The following is a 21,113-nucleotide window of genomic DNA, read 5'->3' as shown; positions in this document are numbered from 1 at the left end:
GCGGCTGTGACGTCAGGGGGCGGGCCCGAGCGGAGCCGCGCGGCGCGCTCCCGCCGCCGCCGCCCCGAGCCTTCGCCGCCGCCGCCGCCTCCTCCTCCCCCCGCCGCCGCCGCCGCTCCCCCCCCCCCCCCGGGCCGCCCGCCCCCGCCGCGCCCCGAGGTGAGTGCCCCCCCCCTCCCCCTCCCCGCCCCCCCTCCCCCCCCCCCCGCCGCCCCCGGTTGCCCCCGCCCCGCCCCGGTATTGTTGTGGCGGAGCCGCGGGGGCGGGGGGAGGAGGGGGAGGCGCTTTGTTCCGCCCGGTACCGGGGGTCGGCACCGGCTCTGCGACCCCCCCCCACCCGTCCCTTCTCTCCCCTCTTTCTCCCCCCCGGTGCCGGTGCCGTCGGTACCGGCCCCCGCCCCCCGCCCCGATCCCTCGGTGTCCCCCCCCCCCCCCCCGGTACCGGCACCCCCGGCCCCGGTGCTGGCGGCGGGGCCCCCCCCTGCGGCGGGGGGGGGATGGGGTGGGGGGCTCAGCCCCACGGGTGGGGACCCCCGGGATGGCACCGCTGGGACCCCCCCCCCGCGGGTGTCCTGCGCCTGCAGCGGGGGGACGGGGGGACCGGGACCGCAGCACCCCGACAGCGCCCGCGGCACCCCCGTGGTGTCCCTGGCACCCCGACCATGCCCACGGCACCCCGGCCATGCCCTGAGCACCCCGACCGTGTCCCTGGCACCCCAACCGTGCCCGTGGCACCCCGGTTGTGCCCGTGGCACCCTGCCCCTGCTCTCGGCCCTGGGGCTGTGCCCACGGCACCCCAACCATACCCGTGGCACCCCGACCGTGCCCACGGCACCCCGATTGTGCCCGTGACACCCCGACCGTGCCCGTGGCACCCTGGTTGTGCCCGTGGCACCCTGCCCCTGCTCTTGGCCCTTGGGCTGTGCCTGTTGCACACCAACCGTGCCCGTGGCACCCCGACTGTGCCCGTGGCACCCCGATTGTGCCCGTGACACCCCAAACATGCCCATGGCACCCTGGCTTTGCCCGTGGCACCCTGACCCTGCTCTTGGCCCTGGGGCTGTGCCTGTGGCACCCTGACTGTGCCTGTGACACCCCAACCATGACCACGGCACCCCGATCGTGCCTGTGACACCCCGGCGGTGCCCGTGGCACCTTAATCGTGCCCTTGGCACCCCAACCGTGCCCATGGCACCCCGGTTTTGCCTGTGGCGCCCTGACCCTGCTCTTGGCTCTGGGGCTGTGCCCGCGGCACTCTGACCATACCCACGACACCCCAGCCATACCCATAGCACCCTGACCATAGCCGTGACACCCCGACCGTACCCATAGCACCCCGACCATGCCCCTGACACCCCACCCGTGCCCCTGACACCCCACCCGTGCCCGTGACACCCCAGCCATACCCACAGCACCCCACCCCTGCCCCTGACACCCCGACCGTGCCCGTGCCGTGGGCAGCACGGGGCGCCCCCACCTCCCGCTTCCCCCCTTCCCAGCTGCCATGGGAAGCCCGTCCGGGGCGTCCCCCGTTCCCACGCCCGTGGGGGGCCCCTTCCCGGCCCCCCACCCTCCCGGAAACCCTTCCCCAGCCCCCCCGTTTCCTGCTTCCCCCCAGGCTGGGCAGAACAATTCCCGGCCGCCCGCTCGCTCGCCCGGCCGCATCCTGCCCCGCCGGGCGGGGGGCAGCGGGGGCACCCCTGGGGTGCTGGGGCTGGTGGCGGGGGGGGAGGGGGGACACGGGACGGGAGGTGAGGCTGTCCCGGGGGGGGGGGGAGGAAGAGGAAGGGCCCGTTTCCTCCTGCGCGGCCCCCCCGGACCCGCCTGGATGCGTCAGGGCGGGAAGTGGCCGGAGGAGTGACCGCGGGGACGGAGCGGGTGGGGGGGCACCGCCGGCTGCACCCCCCCCCCAGCAGGGTAGGGAGCCACTTGGGGGGCACCCCGACACCGGCAGGGTGTGTGTGGGGGTCTCTGCCACGGTGACAGATTGAGCCTGGGGGGGCCGGACGCCCAAAGGGGTCACGGGGAGGCTTGGAGCGCTGCGCCCCCCCCCTAGGACCCCAACCCCACGCCTCGTGTCCCCCCGCCCCGTCCCGCGTGGGGTGCCCCGGCCTCGTGACGCGCGGCCCTCAATGCCCGCCTTGTCCCCGCGCCGCCCGCGTGACGCCGCCACCGCCGTGGGTGACGCCCCGTAACCCTGACCAGGGCTGGGTGTCCCCCCCCGTCCCCTCCCCAAAAGCAGGCCACCCCCCTGCCGGCGCCATGGCCCCCTGCTTGCTGCTGGCCCTCGCCTCGCTGCTGGCACTCGTCCCCAGCGCCGCCCCGGGGTCCTCGTGGAGCGCCGTGCCCCGAAAAACCGTCCCCTACGCGGGTGAGTACCGTAACCCCCCCTCCGGACGGGTCCCCAGCCCTTTGTCCTGTCCCCACGCCCCGCCATCGCCCTGGGTCCCCGTCCCTTTGTCGTGTCCCCTGTCGTCACCCCGGTCCCCGTCCCTCTGCCATGCCCCGTGTCCTCATCTCCGGGCCGTGCCAGCACCCGAGGTGCCATCCCTTCGCCGTGCCAGCACCCTGTGCCCCCTTGTCCCTGCGCTGTGCCAGCACCCCGTGTCCCCCATCTGTGCCGCGTGCTGGGTCCCTGTCCCCGTGCCATGCCAGCACCAGTGTCCCCGTCCCTTTGCTGTGCCCCGTGTTCTTGTCCCCGTGCTGTGCCAACACCCGGAGACCTATGTCCCTGTCCCTTTGCCACGTCCCTTGTCCCCATCCTGGTGCTGTGCCAGCACCCCACGTCCCCTTTCCGTGCCCCATTGCACCATCCCCGTGCCCTGTGTCCCCTATTCCTGTGCCATGCCAGTGCCCCATGTCCCCGTGCCCGTGCCCCCTGTCCCTTTCCCCTGCCAGTGTCCCTGTGCCGTGTCCCATGTCCGTGTACCAGACCCCGTCCCTTTGTCACGCTGCTGTCCCTGTTCCTTGCTCTGTGTCCCCATACTGTCCCCAAGACCCCTGTCCCCATGCTGTGCACCGTGTCCCTGTGCCGTGCCCCACGTCCCTGTGCTGTGCCCATGCCCCAGACCCCTGTCCCTTTGGGGGTGTCCCCATTCCATGCCCCGTGCTCATACCCGAGACCCCCATCCCTGTGCCCCATGTCCCCCTGCCCCAGACCCCCCTGTCCCTTTCCTGTGCCATTGTCCCTGTGCTCTGCCCGTACCCGAGCCCCTGTCCCTGGGCCGTGTCCCCTGTACCTTGCCCAAGCCCCCTGTCCCCATGCCGTGCCCCCTGTCCCTCCACTGTGCCCCCCATCCCCGTGCCATGCCCCCTGTCCCTGTGCTGTGCCCCAGGCCCCCACCAGTGCCCCCGTCCCTTGTCCCCGTCCCTTGTCCCCGTCCCCGTGCCGTGCCAGCCCCGCGGCCCCGTCGCCGCCCGGGGCCCTGGTGCCGGCCCTGTCAATGGGGCCTTTCTGCGGGCTCGGCCGGGCCTGGGGGCGGGCAGGGGGGGCTCGGGGGGGGGGGGCGCGGGGTCTCGCCAAAGGCCGCTGTGTTCCCCGGCGCCGCCAGCGCCTGCTCCGGTGACAAAGAGCCCTTTGTGCGCAGGGGGCCGGGGGGCTTCCGGCGGGGGCCGCGGGTGCCCCGGGGTGCCAGCGGTGCCCACCCCTGGCTTGGGGGTGGGGACGGCCGCGGGGACGGCGGTGGCCTTGCCCCGATGTCCCCACGGCGTGCGTGTCACCGTCCCGCCCCCCCCCCCGATGTCCCGCAGAGCTGAAGGACGCGGCCAAGCGCTTCTCGCAGGGGGGGGTCTCGCACTACCTGACGCTGACGCTGGACGAGGCCGAGGCGCTGCTCTACGTGGGCGCCCGCGAGGCCGTCTTCGCCCTGGCCACCGGCACCGTGGAGCTGAAGGCGGCGGTGAGGCCCCGGGGGCGAAGGGGGGGGGGGAGGGGATTTTTTTTTGGAGGGGGGAGCAGCGGGGCGAACCCTCCTGCTGACTGACCCCTTTTCTCCCCCCAGATCTCCTGGGAGGCCCCCGTGGAGAAGAAAGCCGAGTGCATCCAGAAGGGGAAAAACAACCAGGTTTGGGGGCACGGAGGTGGCTGGGGGGGGGGGAGGGCGTGGGGCACCCCCCAGTTTGCGTGCCCCCTCCCCCAACTTTTCCGTTAACCGCGTGTTTCCCACCCCCCCAGACCGACTGCTTCAACTACGTGCGCTTCCTGCAGAGCTACAACAGCTCCCACCTGTACGCCTGCGGCACCTACGCCTTCCAGCCCAAGTGCACCTACATCGTGAGTGTGACCCCCCCCAAAAACCCGGCCGCATCCAGCGCTGCTCCCCCTGGTGGGAGCCTCGGCCCCGGGGGGGCTCTGTGTTAGGCAGCGGGTTCCAGGGCAGCTCCCTCTGGTGCTGGAGCTTTGTTTGAGGGGGGGGTCCCGTGTCCGGGAGGGTCTTCTGGGGGGTTGTCCCTGTGCCCAGGAACATCATTTTGGGGTGTCCCTGTGTCCAGGAGCATCATTTGGGGGGTGTCCTTGTATCAAGCAACATCATTTGGGGCGGGTCCCTGTGTCCAAGAGCACCATTTGGGGGGTGTCCTTGTATCCAGGAGCATCATTTTTGGGTGTCCCTGTGTCCAGGAGCATCATTTTTGGGTGTCCCTGTGTCCAGGAGTATCATTTGGGACTGTCCCCATGTCCGAGAGCATGATTTGGGGGTGTCCCCGTGTCCAGGAGGGTCTTCTGGGGGGGTGTCCCTGTGCCCAGGAACATCATTTGGGGGTGTCCCTGTCCCCAGGAGCGTCAATCCAAGGCTGTCCCTGTCCCCAGGAGCACCATTCAGTGTCCCTGTCCCAGGAAGGCCATCCAGGGGTGTCTCTGTCCCTAGGGGGGTCACCCGGGGGTGTCCCCGTGCCCTGGGGCTGGTTGGGCGCGGGGCGGATGTGACCTGGGGAGGGGGTTTGGGCCCCCACTCCTGTGCCCTGCAGGAGCTGTCCGGCTTCACCCTGGACCAAGTGGCTTTCGAGGATGGCAAGGGCAAGTGCCCGTACGACCCCACCAAGGGACACACCGGCCTCATCGTGGGTAGGTGGCACCGTGGGGCACCCCCCCATCCCCACTGCGGCCTCGGGGGTGCCCACCCTGCCCCTAACCCCCCCCCCTTGCAGATGGCGAGCTGTACTCAGCCACCTTCAACAACTTCCTGGGCACGGAGCCCGTCATCCTCCGCAACCTGGGCCCGCACTACTCCATGAAGACGGAGTACCTCACCTCCTGGCTCAACGGTAGGCCGGGCTCGCGGGGAGGGCGTGGGCCCCCTCGCCTGCTGCTACCCGTCTCTTTTTACCCCGCAGAGCCCCACTTCGTGGCCTCGGCGTACGTGCAGGAGAGCGCAGCCAGCAGCACCGGGGACGACGACAAGGTTTACTTCTTCTTCAGCGAGCGGGCGGTGGAGTACGACTGCTACGCGGAGCAGGTGGTGGCCCGCGTGGCGCGGGTCTGCAAGGTACGGGGGGCGTCCCCCGTGCGGGATGCGGTGCTGGCGTGGCTTGGTGCAGCCGGTGAAGGCGCCGGTGCTGCCCTCACGCCCGCTCGGTGCCCAGGGGGACGTCGGCGGTGCGCGCACGCTGCAGAAGAAGTGGACGACCTTCCTCAAGGCTCGCCTGGTGTGCTCGGCGCCCGAGCAGCAGCTCCACTTCAACCGCCTCCAGGCCGTCTTCACCCTGCCCGGGGCCGACTGGCAGGACACGACGTTTTTTGGGGTCTTCCAGGCCCGCTGGTGAGCGCATGGGGAGCGGCCCCCCGGCCCCCAGGGGGTTCCCTGTGGTCAGTGCCCCCCAAACCTTCACTGTCCCTGCAGGGGGGACGTGGACGTCTCGGCTATCTGCCGGTACCACATCCTGGAGGTGAAGAAGGCGTTCGAGGGGCCCTACAAGGAGTACCGGGAGCAGGCGCAGAAGTGGGGCCGGTACTCGGACGAGGTGCCGAGCCCCCGTCCCGGGGCGGTGAGTGCTGGGGGGGCACGGGGCCGTGGCAGAGGGGGGCACGGGGCTGGCCGTGCGCTGACGGTGCCCTCTGTCCCCAGTGCATCACCGACTGGCACCGCCAGAACGGCTTCGCCAGCTCCCTCGAGCTGCCCGACAACACCCTCAACTTCGCCAAGAAGCACCCGCTGATGGACGAGCCCATCCTGCCCCACCGCGGGCGCCCGCTGCTGCTCAAGAAGGACGCCAACTTCACCCAGCTGGTGGTGGACCGGGTGACGGGGCTGGACGGCACCATCTACGAGGTGCTCTTCATCGGCACAGGTACCTGCCGGGCGGCCGGGGGGGATGCAGAGGGGGCTGCCAGTGTGGGGACGCCCCTCACCTCCTGCCACGGCCCGCAGGTGACGGCTGGGTGCACAAGGCGCTGAACCTGGGCGCTCACATCCACCTGGTCGAGGAGCTGCAGGTTTTCGAGCCGGCGCAGCCCGTGGAGAGCCTGGTCCTGGCCGGTCGGAAGGTGAACGGTGCCGCGGGAAGGGGCTGGTGGCCGTGGCGTCGCGCGGTGTCGCCTCACCGCCTGTCCCTGCCCTCGCAGAAGCTGCTCTTCGCCGGCTCGCGCTTCCAGGTGGCCCAGCTGCCACTGGCCGACTGCAGCCGCTACCAGTCCTGCACAGACTGCATCCTCGCCCGGGACCCCTACTGCGCCTGGAGCCGCAATGCCAGCCTCTGCGTCCGCACCGAGGGCCTTAACGGGTAAGGGGGTGCCCGCGGGGCTCCCAGCCATGGTGCGGGGCCCCCCTCACCTCCGCCGCCGTCTCCTCCTGCAGGTCCCAGCTGGTCCAGGACGTGCTGAGCTCCGACACCCGCGCCTGCACCCTGCCGCAGGTGGCCAAGCAAGGTGAGACCCCACGCCGCGTGGAGCTGGGACGCTGGGGACGTGTCACGGGGGTGGCAGGGCGTGCGGCAAGGCCTTGGCACGGGGGGTGACACAGCAGGGACACCCCCTGTGCTGTGCGTCCCCCTCCTGACTCGCCCCTCTCCCTCAGGGCCCATCATCCCCAAAAACGTGACGGTGGTGGCGGGCACCGACCTGGTGCTGACGTGCCGCCTGGGCTCCAACCTGGCGCAGGCGCTGTGGACCTTCGAGGGGCGAGCGCTGGCGGCCGAGCAGGCGCTGGTGCTGCACGACGCCCGCCTGCGGGCGCTGGTGGTGCCGGGAGCCGGGGCGCAGCACAGCGGCACGTACCGCTGCTATTCGGAGGAGCAGGGCGCCCGGCTGGGCAGCGAGGTGTACCGGGTGGCGGTGCTGGCCGGCCCGGGGGTGCCGCTGGAGACGCGGGCACCGTTGGAGAGCCTGGGGCTGGTGTGGGTGGTGGCGGTGTGCCTGGGCGCCCTGTGCCTGGTGCTGGTGCTGGTGGTGTTCTCGCTCTGGCGGCGGCTGCGGGAGGAGCTGGGCAAAGGCGCCAAGGCCATCGAGAGCACCCTGGTGTACCCCATCGAGCTGCCCAAGGAGCCCCCCAGCCCGCGCTTCGTGCCCAGCGCCGCCTCCGACTCGGACGAGAAGCTTTGGGACCCGGCCAGCTACTACTACTCGGACGGCTCGCTCAAGATCGTGCCGGGCCACGCCGTCTGCCGCAACGGCGGCCCCCCCGGCACCACCTCACCGCCCAGCGCCATCCCCGGCCAGCCCCTCCACTCGCCCACCCGCATCCACCTGGGTCCCCTGCGCGGTTCCACCTCCAACGGCTACATCCGCCTGGCGCTGGGTGCCGAGGAGCGGCCGCCCTGCGCCGACCTGGCCGAGGAGCTGCGGCGGAAGCTGCAGCAGCGCCAGCCCCTGCCCGACTCCAACCCCGAGGAGTCGTCGGTCTGAGCCGCAACCGCGCAGCCGCACCTACCTCAGGGCCCGGCACCCGCCGCCAGGACGCCGGCACCCACTGCGGGGACCACCACCCCGGTGCCAGCACCCGCCTTGGGGCTGCAGCACGGGGAACCGGCACCCGGCTCGGGGCCGCGGCGCCGGCACCGGCACCCACCTGGGCACCGCGTCCTGCCTGCCTTGGGTGACGCAGCTGGGGCTCTTCTGTCACCGTGTCACCACGTCCGCCTTCGGTACTGCGTCCCGGGCGCTGCGTCTGGCTTTGGGGACCGCGACCCGCCTTGGGGACCGTGACCCGGGTGCCGGGACAAGGCTTGGGGACCGCGTCCCAGGCATTGGGACAGGGCTTTGGGACCGTGACCCGCCTTGGGGACCGTGTCCTGGGCCCTAGGACAGGGCTTGGGGACTGTGTCCTAGGCACTGGGACAAGACTTGGGGACTGTGACCCGTTTTGGGAACCGTGTCCTGGGCCCTGGAACAGGGCTTGGGGACCATGACCATCCTTGGGGACCGTGTCCTAGGCACTGGGACAAGGCTTGGGGACCGTGTCCCAGGCCCTGGAACCTGCTTGGGGCCCCGTAACTCACAACGGGGGCCACGTCCCGGGCCTTGGGACCAGCCTCGGGGACCGTGCCCCGCCTTGGGGACTGTGCCCTGTGCCCCGTGTCCCCCCCCGGGCCCCGTGTCCCGCCGCAGGCCCCTTTCGGCCGCCTCCACGAGGACTTTTCGGGTTTTTTTCCTTCCTGAGAACTTTTCTAAGCGCCCCCGCCCGGGGGGGGCCTGGCTGTAAATACCCCCCCCCGCCTGCTGCCCCCTGCACGCCGCCCGCCTGGGCCCCTTTTGTATAACCCCCCCCCAGTGTAATTTATTTGTTACCGAAATATATTTATTTGCTGTAAATACGTGAGTATTTTTATATTAATAATAAAAAGGAGGAAAAAAAAAATAATAACAGAAGCGGGGCTGCGTCCGGTGCTGGGGGGGGGGGGGGATGTGCGGGTCCCACCCCCCCGGGGTGCTGAGCTCATGGAAAACGGCGGCGCTCGGGGCTATAAAAGGGCATCGCGGCGCCGTTCCCAGGCCGGGGGGGGGGCCCGGCCGCCCCCCGGGGCCTGCGGCTGCCCGGGGCTGGCCCCGCGCCCGGTGCCCCCCCGGTAGGGACCCGATGGGGGTGGGGGGGGGGGCCCCGGGGGGGCCCTGCCGGGAAGCTGGGAGAGGGCCGGAAGCGGCAGCCGGGGTCCCGGCGGGGCCTGGGAGCTGGGCCCGGAGCCAGGCGGCGGCCCTGGGGCCGTGGGAAGCGGGGACGGGCCGGGGGCACCGGGGGGGGCACCGGGGGGGGGCGGGCGGGGGGAGAGGGGGCGCCCCCTGGCGGAGGGGGTGGGGGGAGTGCGCATGCGCTGTTGGCGCTCGGGGTGGGGGCACGGTGGCGCTCGGGTGACTTCGGAACCACACGGGTGTCGTCGGAACCATTCGGGTGTCTTCGGAATCCCTCGGGTGCCTTCGGAACTACCCGATTATCGGTCGGCTCCCTTCGGCTCTGCTGAGCTACCTTCGGAACTACTCGGGTACCTTCGGAATCACTCGGGTGCCGTTCGGGTACCTTCGGAACTACTCGGGTCCCTTCGGCCCCGATCGGGTCCCTCTCGGCTCCTTTCGGCCCCACTCGGGTCTCACTCGGGTCCCTTCGGCCCCACTCGGGTCTCTCTCGGCTCCTTTCGGCCGTACTCGGCACCCCCCCGCCCCCTCTCGCCCCCGCCCCGCCCCGGCCGATGGCGGCGGGCCGCCGTTCCCCCCCGGGGCCGTGCTGCCCGCCGCGGGCGGCGGTGCCGAGCGTGCACCAGAGCCTGCCCGAGATGGACTTCGAGCGGGGTCCGCGGCCGGGCCGGGCCGGGCCGGGCGGGGGCGGTGCCGCGCTGCTGGGGGTGGGGGGGAGCCGGTAGCGGGCGGCGCGGGGCCCGGTGCCGGTGCCCGGTGCCCCCGGCCTGAGCCCGCTGCCGCTGCCCGCAGGGATCTGGGCGGCGGCGCGGGACGGGGACGAGCCGCGGGTGCTGCAGCTGCTGGAGCGCCGCGGGGAGCCCAGCGAGACCGACCTGGCGGGGTACACGGCCCTGGTACGGGGGGGGGCACCGGGGAGAGGAACCGGGGGGGGCACCGGGTACCGGGGGGGGAACCGGAGGGGAACTGAATACCGGGGGGAGAGGAACTGGGGGGACACCGGCTATCTGGGCTGGGACACCGAATACCGGGGGGGGAACCGGGTGGGCACCAGGTATCGGGGGGGGAGGAACTGGGGGGGCACCGGGTACCGGGCTGGGGGGAACCAGGAAGGCACCAGGTACCGGGGAGGAAATAGGGGGGGCACCGGGTACCGGGGAAGGGAACTGGGGGGGGCACTGGCTACCGGGAGAGGACAGGGGGGGCACCGGGTACCAGGGGGGTACCGGGTACTGGGGGGGGGGTGGGAACCGGCAGGGCACCGGGTACCTGGGTAGCACCGGGTACCGGGGGAGAACCCGCTCACCCGCCCCGTTGCCCCCCCAGCACTACGCCAGCCGTAACGGGCACCTGGGGGTGTGCCGCCTGCTGCTGCAGCGCGGCGCCCGCTGCGACGCCCGCACGCCTGGCGGCGCCACCGCCCTGCACCGCGCCTGCTACTGCGGCCACCTCGCCGTGGTCCGGCTCCTGCTGGCGCACGGTGCCGACCCTGCCGCCGCCGACGGGGACGGCCGCACCGGGCTGCACAAGGTGGGCGACGAGGCGGGGACCCGGCCGCGGTGCTGCCGCGGCGCCGCGCGTGACGGTGGTGTCGCCCGCAGGCGGCCGAGCGCGGCCACCGGGACGTCTGCGCCCTGCTCCTGCAGCTCGACCCGGCGCTGGCGGCAGCCCGCGACGCCAGGGGACGGCGGCCCTGTGACACGGCGGACCCCGCGGTCCGGGACCTGCTGGATGGCTGAGGGGGACGCGGTGAGGCCGGCGCGGGCGGGGGGACCCGCAGGGCTCTGTGCCTGCTGGAGAAAAAACAAAACGAGGTCCTGGCACCAAAACCCGGCTCTGCCTCTCTGTCCCCTGCGCACGGTGTGGATGTGGACACGGGGTCACCGCAGGTGGTGGCGCACGGAGAGCATCGGTACCGAGATGTGGTGAGGGCAGGGGGACGGGGCTGTCCCCAAACGGGAGCAGCGAGGCCGGGGCTGCACCCCGGGGACCTGGGAGGGGACCTGGGAGGGGACACGGCCCGGTCCCAATCCACCCGCTGGGGACTTGCAGGGCGCTACGGAACGGGCAGGGGGTGGCACCTCCTTTGGTGAGCTGCTGGGACAGAAGCGCGTACCCCTGCCCCTCCAGCAACCTTTTATCGCCTCCAAAACCCCAACGCTGGGACAAAAAAAAGAAAAAAAAAGCTTCCGTGTCCCCGCTCCCACCCCAGCTGGCTTTGGGGCGGATCCAGCCACAGGCCTGCGAGTGCCCGTGCGACGTGGTCGGGGCGCTGCGAGGAGCTGCAGGTCCTGCAGTTGTGGCTCGGGGCGGACGGAGGGCCAGGACTCGCCAAAGAGCAGCTTTGCACCCCAAAAAAAAGGCCAGGTGCTGCCCCGCACCTGCGGGGAACGGCGCCGTGCTCGCCTGCAGGCGGTGGGGGCCAAGCAGAGGCTGTTGGGTGACGCTCCAGCGGGCGGCTTGGGGCCGGCAGAGGGGACAGCCCGCGGTCCGGGTGCCAAGGGACAGCCCGGCGAGCGTCCCAGCGGGCGGCGAGGGCGCTGGGCAGGATGCTGAGGGGACGGGTGGGGGCGATCGGCCACCCGGTGCCCGCGGGGCCGTAGCTGTAGGGGAAGGGCGACGTGGCTGGCGGTGCCGGCAGAGCTCTGGGGCGAAGCATTTCTCCTCAAACCCCAGCTCCTGGCCGGGGCAGCGCGGCGAGGCCACCTCAGAGCCGCGGGCTCTGGGCCACCTGTCCCCGCGCCCTGTCACCTCCCAGGACAGAAGCGCCCCCTCAAATGGAGCTGGAACCTCCTGGGCTTCGGTTTGTGGCCGGTGCCTCTCATCCTGTCGCTGGGCACAGCTGAAAAGAGACCGGCTCCATCCTCTGGACACCCTCCCCTCAGATATTTGCACACCTTGATGAGGCCTCCGGGGGAGGCTCAGCGCCTCGCCCTGCTGCCAGCACCCTTCCGACGCCCCCCAGGATCCCGTTGGCGCTCCCCGAGCACCGAGGGCGAAGCGAACGGGCAGCCCGGGAGCTCTCAGCCTCCATCCCCACCCCAAAGCACGCAAGAGGCCGACAGTACAGATATAGAGATTTTTTTTTTATTACCCAATCGGCAAAAAAAATAAAATAAAATTCCAGAGTCGGTTCCACAACCTGGGGGGGAGGCTGCAACAGCGGCACCGGCCCCTGCGGGGCCTCCGGGCCCGGCCTCCCCCTCCCCAAAATATACAAATCAAACCCGATGCGAAAAATAAATACAGATTCTCGGGGGGGGAAGGGTTGCATAGAGGAAGATTTAATAAAAAAGTTTTTTGTTTTTTTTAATTTCCATCATGATTTATTATTATTATTATTATTATTACTTCTAGCATCTCCCCGCAGAAGAACCTAGGACCTGATAGTCGCGACACGATTAACAAAAATAATTAACCTTCTCCCAATAACTTACAGCGGTCACCCAGGGGACTTGTGCTTTTCGGGGGGGGGTGGGGGGGAGCCCCGGCGGTGAGGGGGGGGTCCCGGCTGGCGATTTCGGAGAAGCTCCTTGGGAGGAGGCGGAGGGGAGCCCCCCGCCCGTACTTTGGTCACTAGCTGTGTGCCGGATCCTGCCCCCCCGAGCCCCCCGTCCCGGGGCCGCGGCACTCCCTGAGTCACCCCCCCGCCCCGTTCCGCCTCCGGTTTATTTATGTTTTATTTTTTTGGGGGGGTCTCCCGGCCGTCCTCAGCGCCCCCGCTGGAGGCTGGGGGGGGCTGGTGGCGGAGCCAAGCCCCTCGCCGCGGCCTCGGGCCCGGTGCGGTTCTCCGGGAGGAGGCCCCGGAGCCGCTCGCGTCCGCCCGAAAACACCCCCGGGGGGAGGCCGTGGGGGGGCCCGGCCCGCGGGACCTGAAGCTCCCTGAGCTGCACGCGAACGAACACCCGCCGGCCGCGGGGCCTCCGGCCTCCACCGCGCTGAAACCACGGAACCAGTCTCCAAAAAGCAGCAGCAGCAAAACCGGGCTCCCTTCCGGCCCGCGCCGCGGGTGCCTCCGGCGAACGCCGGGCGTGAAAACGGCGGAGGGCGCGTCCGTTCCCTCGGCGGCCGGCGCGGCGGACCCGTACCCGCTCCGTCGCCACCGGAGCGTTTCTGACCGGGGCAGGGTCCCCACAGGGCGGCTGCGGGGGTCCCAACGCGTCCCTGGCCCGCGGCCGGGGTCAGATGGAGTTCTCCACGGGGCTGTGGTTGCTCCGGCGGCTCAGGCAGTTCCTCTCGTTCAGGAGGCTGGTGGTCTCGTCGGCGGGCTCCGGCTTCTCCGGCAGGTCGGGTTTGGGAGCACTGCTGTCCGGGGACTGGGGACAACTGTCCATGCGGGAGGCGGTGAGGCCGTTCTGGTACTCCTGCCGCGTGATCTGCGGGGGGAATCGAAGAAGGATGGGGTGGAGGTCGCGTCCCCCAGGAGGCCCCGGCCACCCCCGGCCCCGCGCAGCCTCACCTTGACGAACTGGAGGTCGGTGAGGGCGCGGACGCTGAAGTCGGCCACGTACAGGGCGCCGGCGTTGAGCTGGTTGTTGCTGCCGCCGACGGGGGACGAGACGGAGTCGGAGCGCTCGTGGTAGCTCAGGGAGGCCGAGCGGTTCAGGCTGCCCACGTGGGACGGGGAGCGGGTCTCTGCGGGGACGGGGGGCACGGGGTCAGCACCGCGGCACCGGGCAGGGTCCCAGTGGGTGACCGCGGTGCTGAGCCCCCGGTGACACTGCCCCGAGTCCCGTCCCCTAGGATCTGGGGACATGGAGCCAAGCACAGAGCGGTGGGACAGACGTGTCCCCGAGTGCTTGGTCCCTGCCTGCCACCTGCCAAAGGGTCCCCAACTGGAGCCCGGCCAGAGCCTCCAGTTCCCCCTGCTTTGGGCACAGCGGTCCCCTCGCCCAGGGGACAGCTCTGTCCTCAGCAGTGGGACCGAGCCCGAGGACGCCGTCCCTGCCCCGCTGGATCGCTCCCCCTGCGTGGGGGTGAGGGGGGGTGACGAGGACAGAGCGGTGACGTGCTCCAAAAGCTGGGGGTGCCCCAGGGACCGCGGGCAGCCTTGACACGAGGTGGGCTCACCCGCCCGGCCAGTGCTGGCTCCTCCATAAATAACCACAGAGGAGGCAGTCGGGGGAAATCGGGGTGAATGAGGGGAGCGCGGGGCCCTCGTGCCACTATGAGCGGGACCGGGTGCTCGGCTCTGCCCCCGCAGCCTGTTGCAGAGGCTGGTGGAGCCGCTTTTCCTCCTCCAGCAGCACCGGGATCCCAAGTCGAACGGTGAGGAGCCGGCCCAGCCCCAGGGGCAAAGCACCCAGCGCTGAGTTCATGTGGCTGGGGTGGGGACGCCCGAACGTGGGGGGTAACCCGGTCCCAGCGGGGTTTGGCACCATGTAGCCGTGCCGTTCGCCTGTCAGCCTGGGAAAGGGTGACCCTCGCTTTGTGGGGCCGGGCTGGGACACGGACAGCACGACGCACGCAGAGGACAACGTCAAGAGAGACCGGCGGGCAAAGGGGCAGCGCTGCACTGCCCCGTGCTGCTGGTGGGGATGGCAGAGGGCAAGACGGAGCAGGAGAAGCGCTGGTGACCCCACGGCACCAAGCAGAGCCCGGCACGGGCTGCGAGGTCCACGTCTGGCTGCTCGCAGAGCTCAGCAAGGGACATGAAGGCGCCCCGAAATGAGGGCCGAAGGGAGCGGATCCGCCTGCACGGTGCCAGCCCAGCACCGGGGTCCTGGCTCCAGCCTGGGCACGGCCCCTTGGCCCCGCTGCCAGGCACGCACAGGGCGCAGCGCCCCGAGGGGCGGCACCAGCCCCAGCACTGCCTGGGGGGAGCCAGCGGGGCTCGGAGCCTCCTCCAGCATCTCCACTTCCCAACAGCGGCTCTAAAACGGGCAGGGGGCTCTGCCCACGCCATGGGGGACGCTTACCCGATACCGGAGGCGGGCTGATGGCCATCACCCCGTAGTAGGAGAAGGCTCCCGCTTCGAACTTCATGCACTCCTTGCCGGCCTCCACCTCCACCTTGCCCTGCAAGGCAGAGAGACGGCGTCAGGCTCCGCACGCCGCGTCCCGCGGCGCTGGGCTGGGTGGAAGGAGGCTCCCCGCAGCCTCCCCGGGGTGACGGCTCCCCCCCGGGACCCCACGCGTGGCCGGTGACACCACCCCGCTCCCAGCCAGCGAGGAGGAGCGGCGGTACCTGCAGGATGAGGATGAAGTAGTCGGCTGACTTGTTCTTGGTGTAGAGGAAATGGCGCGGGGACTTCTTGTTCTCCTCGTCAAACTTCAGCTCCTGGATGACGTCCGAGTACTTGAGCAGCCGCAGCAGGATCTTCTCCGAGATGAAGTTGGGCGTGAAGAGCGTCACCTCTGCGGGCGAGACGGGACGGGGTCAGAGCTGCCGGGGCTCCCTGTCCTCGTCCCATCCCCTCGGACGGAGGTGCTGGGGGATGCAGGGGGACCCCAGGCCCCACTGACACCTCCCTGGGCCCCCAGGTCTGGCACCTCCACCAGCTCCAGAGGGAGAGCACTGAGGTCCCCACTCTGTGGGATACGGCTGGCAAGTGCCAGCACACGGACAGGTGTCAGTGCTGCCACCCCTAAGCCCCATCCCTTTTTGTTTTGGGGGACAGGGTGGGAGGACAGCGGGATCTCACGGTCACAGCCCCCTCCCTCACCATCTCCTGCCAAATCCCTGGCTCCTGCTTGAATGCAGGGACCGCTGTGCCCCCATTTCCCCACCCCTGGGATCCTCCAGGCAGGACAAGGCCACCCGAGGGGCAGCGACAGCACCAACGCGGCCCAGCTGCGGGGACACGGTGCCAGGCAGGGCTCCCTGGCAGGCCGCAGGGGGAGCAGCTGAGCTGGGGGCAGACTGCGGACAGGACGCTGATGCTCCTTAACTCCTCAATTACAGAGCAGCGGGAAGGGGACGGAGCCCTCGCGGTGCCCAGACGCGGCACCGCACCGAGCTGCGCGGAGCGTCCCCCAAAAACTCACCCGTGGAGAGGAAGCGGTGAGCGGCCAGCAGCAGCTGCGGGGACACCTTCACCTTCAGCTCGTTGACGGGGTCCTTGAAGGCCGAGAAGTCCCGCTTGTTCTTCTGGTTGCCCACCCGCTTCTTGCTGCGGTTGTCGGCTGCGGGGAGCACGGCGTTAGCGGGGGCGGGCGGCACCCGGGGGACCCCGGCACGCGACGGGGACGTGGGGCCGAGCCCCGGACCTACTGTAGGTGTCCGATTCGTCCAGGATCTCCGACTTGATGATCTCCTCGATGACGTCCTCCAGCGTCACCAGCCCCAGCACCTCGTAGAAGGGGTCTCCCTCGCCCTCGTTGTTCACCTTCTGCACGATGGCCAGGTGGGACTTCCCTGCGGACACACAGACAGACGCTCAACACGCGCCGGGCACCCCGATCCCACCGCCCTGGGGGGGTCCCGGGCAGCACAGGGCGGGGACAGGACCCTGCCACCAGGCCCAGCCCGTCCCTGCGCAGCATTCGACCCCGGTCAGGGAACAATAAACACGTAAAAATTGAAATGAGCCCCTGGGCTGGGCTCTCCTTCCATATTTAATGACAGTAATTAAGGCCGTAACAGCGGCGCCTGCTGGGCTCGGGACATCTCAGGGTGTGGGCTCAGCCAGGGGGGTCACAGGAGAGGGGAGGGGTCCTGGAGGCACCGTCCCACGTCACCAGGGCCTGGGGACATTGGCACAGCTCCGTGTGAGCGCCATGGGGCAACCGACACAGCCACAGCTGCGTTTCCACCAGCAGCCACCACCTCCCTGGGTCTCCCTGGCCACGCTGTCCCAGCCCGGAGGGAATGCTCCGGACCCCTGGTGCTGCACGGGGCCAAAATATCCAGGGAGAAAGAGCCCAGGGCAGGGAAACGCTGCCTGTAGGGGACACGTCCCCAGGAATCCTCCCCAGCCCTGACTCAGTAACTCCTCTCGCTCCGCTCCCCGCGCGCAGGTTGCCTGGTTCTGGGTAAATCGGGCGTTGGCATCTCCCTGCCACGAGGCTCCGTTTCTCTTGCTTCAGCCAAAACTGCGCCAACAAAGCTCGCTGCCGGCCACCGCCTTCGGGAATTCCCTGCCCCGGGCACGAGGCTCGGCCCTGAAGGCCCTGAAATCCCCACACCGCGGCCGGCCGCGCTCTGCACCCTGCGAGCCACCTGGGCAGGCGCGTGCCCGCCCGGCGCTGCCCTCCCCGACGCTCTCTGCTCTTTAATCTCAGAGCGGGGCGGCTGCGGGCGGCTCAGCGCCGCGCTCCCACCCAGGAAAAGGCTAATTTTAGAGACGGGCACCGCGCGGCTCCCCGGTTCCTCCTCCGTCAGCCAAACACCCGCGGCTCAGGCGGCCCCGCTGCGACGAGGCGGCAAAAGCGGCGCCGAGGGGAGCCCGTGCCCGTCGTCATCCCCGTCCTCGGCCACGCCGACGGCCCGGGGGAGCGGCGAAAGGACGGCGGCACCGGCAGGGCCCAGCCCCGATGAGTCAGGCCGCGGTTCCTCCCCGCGGGCCAAGCGAGGACGAGAGCAAAGGGCGTGATGCCGGCGTGCCCGCGGTGGGGACGGGCCCCACTCCTCACGTCAAGGCACCCCAGCGCCACCACGGTCCCCACGTCGACGGGGACAGGCCGATTCCCAACGGCCTCGCGCCCGCTGGCTGTGTAACCCAGTGAAAAGTCCACTTTTCCCCTTCCGCAACGCGTGGTGCACAAGCAGCAGCTGCGGGGTTTCGGGGTGTTCACGGTGCCCACGGTGGGAAGCCAGGAGGGGACAGACAGCCCCAGACCCGGTGCTGTGAAGGGGTGACGCGTCCCGTCCCCGCTCCGAGCTTCGTGCTGGGCTGGCACCGAGAGGATGAGAAGGACGGGAACGGGCGCTGGAGCTGCGCAGGAGCTGTCACCCCGGTGCCAGCCTTGGGGACGCGTCCGTGGCACCAGGGGAGTCGCAGCGAGGACGATCAGGAGCGTGGCGGGTCGTTTTCCTCTCCTTATCCTTCCGCTCAACCCGGGTCGAGATCAGCGGGACGAGGGCAGGGGCTGTCGGTGGGGCAGCAGCCCCAGGGAACAGGAATTTTGGGGTGACCCCAGAGAGGGCCCCCCAAATCCTCCCGCTCCTGAGCCAGCTATGAAAAGCAACATCGCAGGACGTCGGCGGCTTTGGAATCAGAGCGGGCGCGCTTTAAATCCTTTAATAAGGATTCGTCAGAGGGAAAGCCGGCGCCAGCAGCGGCCGTAAGCCCAGCTCCAGCAGCACGGCTGCAGAATACGGCCCCGCTCCCCTTCTGCTGGATTTTGGAAAAGGGGCCGGGGGTGGGAATCACGCTGCGGGGTGGGAACCTGGCCCGCTGCGAGATGAACTGAGGCAAAAGCACCGGCCGAGAAGGCTTGTGGTAATCGGGGATAAAAAGCAGAGGCTCGGAGGCGATGAGATCCTGTCATGGTCACGACCACAAGTGACACCAAGTCGCAGCGTGGTCCCCGTGCTGATGTTTTGGGGCGCGGGGGCAGCATGGCTGCAAAGGGAAGGCAGGAACCGAGCGTGCGGCCACCGAGCTCTTCCCTCAAGGATCGGCCTGGCCTGGACCTGCCAAATCCTGGCCCAAGCTGTAGCAGAGCTCCTGCTGCAGGAGAAATTGGCAGATCCCCTAAATCCTGGTGTGGGGTGCAGGTGACTGCCCCAAGCCCCTAAAACGTCCCCAGTGCCACGAGGACAGGGCCAAGCACCCCCGGTGCGAGCGGAACGGGAGCCGGAGGAGCAGCGGGATCACGGCGGCGTCACCCCGCAGAGCTGCTCATCCTTGGCAGCAGGGTCCCTGCCTGGTCGGGCGTCCCCTTGTCCCCTCGCTGAGGGACACGGCGCCGTGCTGCTGCCAGCCCCTCCTGCCGCCGGGCGCGCTCGGTTTTTGGGGCCAGCAGGAAGCGCGGGGCTCGGGGCCGTCCCGCGCGGCAGGGCAGGGCCCTGAGGAGGGAGCGGAGCAATTTTCCAGCAGCGTTTCAAGGGCCTCCGGGGCCGATAATTAAAAACGAGGCGCAAGTAAACACTCTCAGAGCGCTTCTAGAGGCGGGTGCCGAGCAGAGATTGCTCTGCCTCCGCCGCCCCGGCGCCGTTACGGAGCGGTCCCCGGAGGCGTCGGGCACCAAGATGGGGCCGCTGCCCGTCCCCAGCGCCCCGGTGGGGGCTCTGCAGCCCCCTCACCCCCTTAAAGCACCCAAAAAGCTCGCGGCCGCCGGGCAGCTCCGTCCCTGGAGAGCTGCCAGGGAGGCTCGGCCGCAGTTTTGCTTCCGGCATCGTGCAACCGGAGCTGGGCAGAAAGCAAGCAGCGGCCCCGGGAACCGCGCCCTCCCCCCCCCGGGGCGTTTCGCCCCCCCCGGCCCCGACCACTCACCCTTTTTGAACTCCTCCAGCATGGCGTCCAGCTTGGTGTCGTGGAAGACGACGTGGACGGGGTGGTTGTAGAACTTGGTGATGGTCTTGAGGGGCGTGCAGTCGTCGGGGTCGACGAAGGCCAGGTCCTTGATGTAGAGGATGTCCATGATGTTGGAGCGCTCGTCCTCGTAGACGGGGATGCGGGTGTAGCCGCTCTCCATGATCTCCGACATGGTGTTGAAGTCCAGGATGGCGTCGCTGTTGATCATGAAGCAGTTCTGCAGCGGGGTCATCACGTCCTCCACCGTCTTGGTGCGCAGCTCCAGGGCGCCCTGGATCATGTTGAGCTCCTCCCGCACCAGGTCGTTGTAGGGCTCCGTCACCTTCAGCATCTCCACCAGCTTCTCCCGGTTGTAGACGGTGCCGATCTCCTGGCCCAGGATGCAGTCCAGGAGCTTGCTGATGGGGTAGGAGAGCGGGAACGTCACCAGCATGAAGAACTTGGTGACCACGATGGTGTTGGCGCCCACGGCCAGCCCGTGGCGGGAGCAGAGCGCCTGGGGCACGATCTCCCCGAAGATGACGATGCCGATGGTGGAGGCCACCACGGCGCCGATGCCGGAGCCGATGAGGTCGTCGAGGAGGATGGTGAGCGTGGTGTTGACCAGCACGTTGCCCAGCAGCAGGGAGCACAGCAGGTAGTTCCCCTTGCGGCGGATGGGCTCGATCTTGCGCGCGTAGCGCTTCTCCTTGTCGGTGCCGCAGTTCTGCACGATGCGCAGCTCCATGGGGTCCAGCGCCATCAGCCCCAGGTTGAGCCCGCTGAACATCCCCGACAGCACCAGCAGCCCGCCGATCAGCGTGGCCTGCAGCCACAGCGGCAGCAGCGACTTCTTCTCCTCCAGCACCACCAGCTGCCCGTCGGGGCCCCGGTGAGGCAGCCACGGCTGCCCGGGCCGCCGCTGGCTGCACAGCACGTACGTCTTGGCCCGCTCGTCCTTGCGCAGCGGCTGCACGCGCACGCGGAGCAGCGCCGAGGTGCTGCGGGGCTCGGCGGGCCCGGGCCGCACCACCAGGTCCTGCGAGCGCTCGGGGCAGCTGCCGTTGGCGGCGGCCGAGGCGTTGGCGGCGGGGCGCAGCTCGGCGAAGGCCACCCGCTCGCCGGTGCGCGGGCCCAGCCCCAGCCCGTAGAGGCGCAGCAGCACCTCGCTGCCCTCCGTCACCCGGATCGGGCCCCGCGACGGAGCCGCCGCCGCCGGCTTCGTGCTCTCCTCCAGCCGCATGCCCAGGATCACGCTGTCCCCCGCCGCCGCTACCGGGGAGCCGCCGCCGCCGCCGGGCAGCGCCAGCAGGAGCAGCAGCGGCGGCAGCAGCGGCGGCGGGGACGCGGGGCCTCGGCCGCCGCCGCCGCCTCCCGGGCCCGGGCCCGGGCCCGCTGCCGGGCCCCCCCCGCCGCAGCCGCCGCCGCCGCCTCCCCGCCGCCGCCCGCCGCCCGGCGCCATGTTGGGGTCTCGCGGCCGCCGCGCTCGCCGTGACGTCACGCCCCGGCGCCACGCCCCCCCCGGCCCGCCCGCCCGGGAAGGGGCGGCCGCGCCCCGCCAGTGCCCCGCCCCCTCCCCGCGGAGGGCGGACACGCCCAGCGCGGGGCTTAAAGGGGCGATGGATGAGGTGGGGCCCACAAGGGGTGGGGTTAGG

At 70.4% G+C, this 21,113-nt stretch overlaps 3 protein-coding genes across 7 annotated transcripts; 2 read left to right on the top strand and 1 right to left on the bottom strand.

Moving 5' to 3' along the window:
• Positions 1 to 61: 61 nt before the first annotated feature.
• On the top strand, positions 62 to 8,792 carry SEMA4C (semaphorin 4C). 5 transcript variants are annotated; one of them, XM_083812062.1, is made up of 15 exons: positions 62 to 159; positions 2,243 to 2,371; positions 3,751 to 3,899; positions 4,002 to 4,064; positions 4,175 to 4,273; positions 4,966 to 5,062; positions 5,146 to 5,262; positions 5,332 to 5,483; positions 5,581 to 5,756; positions 5,838 to 5,982; positions 6,063 to 6,285; positions 6,366 to 6,481; positions 6,560 to 6,717; positions 6,792 to 6,862; positions 7,011 to 8,792. In XM_083812062.1, the coding sequence occupies exons 2-15, from the start codon at positions 2,263 to 2,265 to the stop codon at positions 7,835 to 7,837; spliced, it is 2,502 nt and encodes an 833-aa protein (XP_083668188.1). In that variant the 5' UTR covers positions 62 to 159; positions 2,243 to 2,262; the 3' UTR covers positions 7,838 to 8,792. The 5 variants fall into 5 exon arrangements, with proteins under 5 accessions (XP_083668188.1, XP_083668187.1, XP_083668186.1 ...); XM_083812061.1 differs by having other exon boundaries at positions 137 to 159; positions 2,240 to 2,371; XM_083812060.1 differs by lacking the exon at positions 62 to 159 and adding an exon at positions 1,770 to 1,878 and having other exon boundaries at positions 2,206 to 2,371.
• Positions 8,793 to 9,553: 761 nt separating this feature from the next.
• ANKRD39 (ankyrin repeat domain 39) lies at positions 9,554 to 10,887 on the top strand. The gene is made up of 4 exons (XM_083812059.1): positions 9,554 to 9,712; positions 9,851 to 9,954; positions 10,385 to 10,588; positions 10,660 to 10,887. Exons 1-4 carry the CDS (start codon positions 9,613 to 9,615, stop codon positions 10,795 to 10,797), a joined length of 546 nt encoding a protein of 181 aa, XP_083668185.1. The 5' UTR covers positions 9,554 to 9,612; the 3' UTR covers positions 10,798 to 10,887.
• A 1,433-nt stretch (positions 10,888 to 12,320) lies between these two features.
• CNNM4 (cyclin and CBS domain divalent metal cation transport mediator 4) lies at positions 12,321 to 20,841 on the bottom strand. Its single transcript, XM_083812058.1, has 7 exons — positions 19,438 to 20,841; positions 16,272 to 16,415; positions 16,046 to 16,183; positions 15,246 to 15,415; positions 14,977 to 15,076; positions 13,518 to 13,693; positions 12,321 to 13,434 (listed from the first exon to the last, which is right to left on the bottom strand). The coding sequence occupies exons 1-7, from the start codon at positions 20,699 to 20,701 to the stop codon at positions 13,240 to 13,242; spliced, it is 2,187 nt and encodes a 728-aa protein (XP_083668184.1). The 5' UTR covers positions 20,702 to 20,841; the 3' UTR covers positions 12,321 to 13,239.
• Between the last annotated feature and the right edge of the window lie 272 nt (positions 20,842 to 21,113).

Source organism: Anser anser (assembly GCF_964211835.1).
Source record: "Anser anser genome assembly, chromosome: 26".
NCBI classification, from domain to species: domain Eukaryota; kingdom Metazoa; phylum Chordata; class Aves; order Anseriformes; family Anatidae; genus Anser; species Anser anser.
This window is presented reverse-complemented; position numbering and strand designations above follow the sequence as displayed.

What these genes read in the sequence shown, in the direction of transcription:
- SEMA4C (XM_083812062.1), top strand. Translation starts at nt 2,263, where the DNA reads ATGGCCCCCTGCTTGCTGCTGGCCCTCGCCTCGCTGCTGGCACTCGTC. An exon ending in AGAAGGGGAAAAACAACCAG is followed by an intron (nt 4,065 to 4,174) that starts GTTTGGGGGCAC and finishes CCACCCCCCCAG; the next exon opens with ACCGACTGCTTCAACTACGT. An exon ending in AGCCCAAGTGCACCTACATC is followed by an intron (nt 4,274 to 4,965) that starts GTGAGTGTGACC and finishes TGTGCCCTGCAG; the next exon opens with GAGCTGTCCGGCTTCACCCT.
- ANKRD39 (XM_083812059.1), top strand. Translation starts at nt 9,613, where the DNA reads ATGGCGGCGGGCCGCCGTTCCCCCCCGGGGCCGTGCTGCCCGCCGCGG. An exon ending in TGGCGGGGTACACGGCCCTG is followed by an intron (nt 9,955 to 10,384) that starts GTACGGGGGGGG and finishes TTGCCCCCCCAG; the next exon opens with CACTACGCCAGCCGTAACGG. An exon ending in GCCGCACCGGGCTGCACAAG is followed by an intron (nt 10,589 to 10,659) that starts GTGGGCGACGAG and finishes TGTCGCCCGCAG; the next exon opens with GCGGCCGAGCGCGGCCACCG.
- CNNM4 (XM_083812058.1), bottom strand. Translation starts at nt 20,701, where the DNA reads ATGCGGCTGGAGGAGAGCACGAAGCCGGCGGCGGCGGCTCCGTCGCGG. An exon ending in GGACGAATCGGACACCTACA is followed by an intron (nt 16,184 to 16,271) that starts GTAGGTCCGGGG and finishes TGCTCCCCGCAG; the next exon opens with CCGACAACCGCAGCAAGAAG. An exon ending in CCGACCTCCAGTTCGTCAAG is followed by an intron (nt 13,435 to 13,517) that starts GTGAGGCTGCGC and finishes TTCCCCCCGCAG; the next exon opens with ATCACGCGGCAGGAGTACCA.